The sequence below is a fragment of the Anser anser genome, assembly GCF_964211835.1.
Source record: "Anser anser genome assembly, contig: HAP1_SCAFFOLD_32, whole genome shotgun sequence".
NCBI lineage: Eukaryota > Metazoa > Chordata > Aves > Anseriformes > Anatidae > Anser > Anser anser.
Window position 1 is genome coordinate 2,493,239 of NW_028154148.1, and position 6,000 is coordinate 2,499,238.

At 51.9% G+C, this 6,000-nt stretch overlaps 1 protein-coding gene across 1 annotated transcript; it reads right to left on the bottom strand.

Annotated features, from left to right (window-relative positions):
- Window positions 1-1,804: 1,804 nt before the first annotated feature.
- On the bottom strand, window positions 1,805-3,461 carry LOC310890620 (olfactory receptor 14A16-like). Its single transcript, XM_083852932.1, has one exon. It carries the CDS (start codon window positions 3,084-3,086, stop codon window positions 2,046-2,048), a length of 1,041 nt encoding a protein of 346 aa, XP_083709058.1. The 5' UTR covers window positions 3,087-3,461; the 3' UTR covers window positions 1,805-2,045.
- Window positions 3,462-6,000: the final 2,539 nt, after the last annotated feature.

Genomic DNA, 6,000 nt, shown 5'->3' on the forward strand with positions numbered 1-6,000 from the left:
TCGTGCGACTGTTTTAAGTCACGGTTACAGCAGCATCAGCATAACCTGAACTTTCTTACCTCTACAAAATCCTTAGTTTCTGCTGGCCAAGCCCCTATTCCCTCCTCAAATCTCACATCTCTCCTGTCCATGCTTCTCCCGACCTCCCCATATCAGTCATCTTCTTAGGGGCACGTTAATGCTGGCTTTCATGAGCTCAGCTTATCCATCACACCTCTGTTGGCTACTCTATTTCTGAGAAAAATGGCACTTAAGACGCGATGGAAAAGGACACAAAAGTCCATCAGAGCACCCTGCACAATGTGCCCAGCAGCTCTGCACCTCCAGAAATGTGCTGTTCCTGCCTACAAGTTTTCTTTCCAGAATGGCTCCTATGGATCCAGGGTAACTTTTCCCAGGCCCTCACTTCCCCAGGCCACACCACTCTTGCCCGCAGGCCCCACGTGTCTCTCCGACCCTCCCCTCTTCCCCTGCAGTAGTGGCACCTCACCAGAGCAGGTTGGTGCATCTCCAGGCTCAGGGGTGTTTCCTGAGGGCCTGCCCCGTGTGGGGAGTGGCGGGGAGGAAGAGAGCAAGGTCAGCTCCTGGGGCATGGCTGAGCACAGCCCAGCCATCCCGCACCGCGGGCAGGCCCCTTCTCCCAGGCTGAGGCACACACGCAAGGTGGACACTTCTCCATCAGCCCAGCTTCGCGCAGGGCCCTTCAGCCCTGCCCCTGTCCTGGGACTCGCCTCCTCCTCCTCCACCCACAGGCATACATTGCTTTCCATTTGGGGACCCAGGCAGGACTTTAAGGATCTGCTAAAGCCCTGAATTTCCATGTTTTTCATAGTCTTCACACAAGTCTTCCTCCTGCCATCCCCACTGCCTAGCTCTGCCTTCCAGGTGGAACTCAGTAACGCAGTGCTCAGCAATAAATAATGGGGTCATCTTTCCAAGAGAGGGTAGAAATTTCTCGGGGGCAGGCTGCAGAGATGAAGAAGTATTGCGTCTTCTTCAGGGCTTTAAATAATGTCTCCTCAATTACTCTGCAGTCTTATGGGCCTTCACCTGCTGCCTCTTCACGGCCTCCCCTGGCGTTGCAGAGCCCTCCTTAGCCCCTGGACACCTCAGATTCACTTTTCCCCCTAAAAGACTCTTCCTTGGATGGTCACTCATTTTAAGAGGTCCTAATCACTACCCACTGAGCACATTGTCCCTGCAGATCCCCTGACATCTGCTGCCAGCTCCAGATTCCTCTCCAGGCTGGAATCTGCCATCAGCCCCACTGCAGGGGGCACAGTCCCATGCAGATTAGTCCAAGACCAGTTGTCATCTGCTTGGGTAAGTGCCACCATAAAGGGAGTTCTTGGTCCAGCCCTTGGTCCCTCACAGACCACCCTGGGACTTTCAGCCTGTGTCCTTCCCTCCATGAAGAAGCCCAGAAAACAGAAGAGCAGGGAGCAACCCCTTGGCTCTGTTCCTGATAGCACGTTTGGAAGAGGTGCCCAGGCGTCTGGGTTTGCCCTGAGCAGCCCCTTTTGTTACTGTGGTGCTAGCCCGGAGGCCAGCTGTGAGCCAGGGCTGCACAGTGCCTGCTGCTGCCTGCAGGGACAGGGATGTCACTGCAGAGAGAACAGGACTGTCACCAAGGTACATGAGACCTCAAGACTAACACAGATACAAGAGCACAGGAGGAACACACTGGAAGGCAAAAGAGAGCAGCAGTTGAAAGGCCACGTCCTGCTGCTGGCCATGGCCATGGCTTCAGTGAAGCAGCAGGGGCCCTGAGCCCCTCCTGCGTGCTGGGGCTGCTCCCCCAGCTCCAAAGCAGATGGGAAGAGACAGCAGCTGAGTGCAATGAGCTTCTGATGACTTCCTTATTGGGTATATCTATACAGGAAACTGGCATCTCTGGGAAAATGATTAACAAGTAGGAGGATAAAAAATATATTATTTAAATCAGAAACAAGATTTTCAGAATATAATAATACAGACAAATATTAACAAAAAATTGTCTTACATTTTTTTGAGGAAACATAGGAATTTTGATTTTATGCATATTATTATATGTAAATATATTGAAGAATTGTGTATTCTAGAACTGTCTTCACTGAATTCCTTAGTTCCTTATTCCTGATGCTGTAGATGAGGGGGTTCACTGCTGGAGGCACCACTGAGTACAGAACTGCCATCACCATGTTCAGGGATGGGGAGGAGATGGAGGGGGGCTTCAGGTAGGCAAACATGCCAGTACTGATAAACAGGGAGACCACAGCCAGGTGAGGGAGGCACATGGAAAAGGCTTTGTGCCTGCCCTGCTCAGACGGCATCCTCATCACAGCCCTGAAAATCTGGACATAGGACAGCACAATGAAGACGAAGCAACCAATACCTAAACAGAAGGTGATTGCAGTAAGCCCAGCTTCCCTGAGGTATGCATCTGAGCAGGAGAGCTTGAGGATCTGGGGGATCTCACAGAAGAACTGGTCCACAGCATTGCCTTGGCAGAGGGGCAGGGAAAATGTAGTGGCCGTGTGCAGGACAGCATTGAGAAAGCCACTGCCCCAGGCAGCTGCTGCCATCTGGGCACAAGCTCTGCTGCCCACGAGGCTCCCGTAGTGCAGGGGCTTGCAGATGGCAACGTAGCGGTCGTAGGACATGACCGTGAGAAGGGAAAACTCTGCTCCAAGCAAGAAGACTAAAAAGAGGACTTGGACAGCACATCCTTGGTAGGAGATGGCCCTGGTGTCCCAGAGGGCATTGGCCATGGCTTTGGGCAGAGTGGTGGAGATGCAGCCCAGGTCGAGGAGGGCGAGGTTGAGGAGGAAGAAGTACATGGGGGTGTGGAGGCGGTGGTCGCAGGCTATGGCGGTGAGGATGAGGCCGTTGCCCAGGAGGGCAGCCAGGTAGATGCCCAGGAAGAGCGCAAAGTGCAGGAGCTGCAGCTCGCGCGTGTCTGCAAATGCCAGCAGGAGGAACTCACTGATGGCAGTTCTATTGGACATCTGCTTTTTTGGGGATGTGGTCCTGCACAAAGAGAAAGAACAGTAATAATGTACAACAGACTTATCAGAGGAAAATTCAATTTTCTCATTAAAAGACATCAAAAAGATTGTCCACTTGCAGGCAGGTATTTTGAAGTTCCCTTTAATGACTTCGAACTGATTCTGAGTTTCTCTGCGAGAAGAGTACTCTTCTGTGGGCAATGGAAGAATCAGTCATAGCTGAAGGTAGCAACATGGTAGGAACATGGGGTAGTCTCAGATTCACTTCACTCCTGATATAGAAGAGATTTCCCCAGTTTTGCTCCTAGTTCATCACAGAGCAGACGTGTGGAGATTTACTTATTTATTTGTTTCTTTGTTTGTTTGGTTTGTCCTCTTTGTTCAGCTGTCCCACCACACCTGAGGAGTGTTTCTAAGGCATAAATCCTGGGCGTTGTGCTGCACTCCAAGTGAAGCCCTGTAGGTCCTCAGAGTCACAGATACTGCCTTGTTAGAGCAGAGTGCCCTTCAGAGAGGAGAGGCAGTCAGTCCATCAGTCCTGGTCTCATCTGCCCTGTGTTGGCAGGTCTTTGAGCTCCAGGACAATTCTCCTCCTATGTTCCTAGAGTTGTAGAATCCTCTAGAAGCTGTAGAATATCCTGACTTGGAAGGGTTCCACAAGGATCATCAGATCCCACCCCTGAATCTGTACATGAACACCCAAAAATCAGTCCATATGCCTGAGGGGGTTGCCCAAATATTTGTTGAATTCTAACAGCCTCAGCGCTGTGAACACTTCCCTGGGGTAGCTGTTCCAGTGCCTACAGAAGCTGGCTACTGCTGAGTTTTTCTAAAAGAGAAATCATGGGCATTTCTCCTGCACTTGAAGGGAAACTTTGTGGATCCTCAGAAAAAAGGGACGGGCCCTATAGTGCAGTGTCCTTTAGTGATGACAGGCAATGTGTCCCTCAGTGCTGGTCTCAGCTGCCCTGTGAGAGCTGCAGGAAAGCTGTACTCAGTTGTTCAAATGAAAAGAACCAGGACACTGCTGAGAGCAGAGGAATCCAGGCTCCAAGGGCCCACCTCCAGACCCCTCACCCTGTCCCCGTACTCCCCTTCCCCCAAGCACCCTGAGGGCTCACCCCATGGGCACGTGAAACCCCCATCCCCAGGCAGCCTGGGAACAAGAGCAGCAGCAGCACGGCCAGGTGGAGAAGCCAGCAGGAATGGCAGCGTGCTGCTGCCAGGGGAGGCAAGGCCAGGGAGGGACAGACGGACACTCAGCACACCCTCCTGGGCCGCAGCTCTGCCTGCAGAGGAGGCAGCTCCTGCTCATTGCAAACGATCTGTGCTCACCTCAAGCCTGCGGACACCTTCCAAAGGCAGGGCATATCAGGGCTTTTGTAGCTCATAAAGATCACCTAGGTTAAAGCCTGAGAGGACCACAATGATGATGTTGGTGCAGTCTGTGGGCTGATGTGTTGGAAGGGACTTTATGAAGTTCATTGATGACATATTGCTCCCTCACTGCCATGTTCCAGGAGTCTCAGTCTCCTGCAAAATCCTGACAACTCATTACCGTGAAACCTGCCTCCCCTCCACTGCAGGAATCTGAAAGCACATCCGACAGAAAAAGTCTTGCCTTTCTGGTAGCCCCTGCCTTGGTCTTTCTCTTGAAAAATGCAATCATAAATGCCATTCTCTAAAGCATTTTGTACTCATTTCTGGAGAAACAGAGAGACAACTATCCCGACAGATGCTATCAGGCATCGGATGTGCCAGCTGTAGAAGACCCCTCTGGCAACCCCACCTGCATGGCCCTGCTGCCAGAGACTCACGGTGCCAAGGGCCTGCAGATCTGTCCTGCCACACGCTGCCCTCTGTTGCTGCGCTCCTCACTGCCTCCAAGCCCTCTCTCCTTCTCTCCTGTCCCCGTGCCACCTGCGGTCAGAGCCCCCAGCCCTGCTGCGCTGTGCACAGGAGCTGCTCCTGGGCACAGCTGTCTCTCTGCAGCACTGCCCGCTTGCCACGAGCTCCCCTTGGGCCCAGGAGCCCGGCCCAGCTCAGCAGCACAGCACCCGACCATGGCATCGCTTGCTCTGTGCCATTGGGCTCCCTCGAGGTGTCCCCAGTGCCTCAGGGCTGACACCTCCCGAAGGCAGCAGGGTCTCTGCTGGGCTGTGGTGTCTGAAGCAGGCTGACATCATCGCCGACTGCTCCTCTTTGTAGAAGTCAGAGACTGATTTTTACAAGTGTGATTTGTGCTGTTGGACTGTGGTTGTCAAACACGTTGTGCTTTAACCCGTCAGCCACCTTAGCACCACACAGATATTAGCTGACACCCACCCCCAAAAGAAAATGGGTTGAAATAAAGGTAGTTTAAATGGACAGAAATTGAATAGATAGTAATAACTTTAACAATACTACTAATAAATAATAATTATTATTATTTTTATTATTATTATATGTATAAAGCAAGTGATGCACAATGCAATTGCTCATCACCCACTGACCGATGCCCAACCTTTCCCCAAGCAGGGGTCCCCCTGAACCTGACCAGCCTGCATTAGGATCTCCTGTGCAGATCCCTTGACCTTACTTTGGTTTAGGGCAATACAAGCTTTCAGAAGGATTAGGACTATTTTCTTCCTTTTCTCAAATACTTCTTGAGATGTGTTGCCCCATGTGATGACGACATCAATGTACTGGAGGTGTTCAGGAGCTTCCCCCTCTTCCAGGGCAGTCTGGATCAGCCCATGGCAAATGGTAGGGCTGTGTTTCTACCCCTGGCGCAGTCCATTCCAGGTGGACAGGATGCCCCTCCAACTGAAAGCAAAGTGCGGCCTTCACACTGCTGCCAAAGGGATGGAGAAAAATGCATTAGCAGTATTAATTGTGGCATAGCGCTTGGCTGCCTTTGACTGCAGTTCGTACTGAATGAAGTTCTAGCATGCCCGGCACAGCAGCACTCAGCGGTGGTGTGACTTCAGTCAGGCACAGAAGTCCACCGTTCTCTTCCACTCACCATTAGAAT

What these genes read in the sequence shown, in the direction of transcription:
- LOC310890620 (XM_083852932.1), bottom strand. Translation starts at nt 3,086, where the DNA reads ATGTCTTTTAATGAGAAAATTGAATTTTCCTCTGATAAGTCTGTTGTA.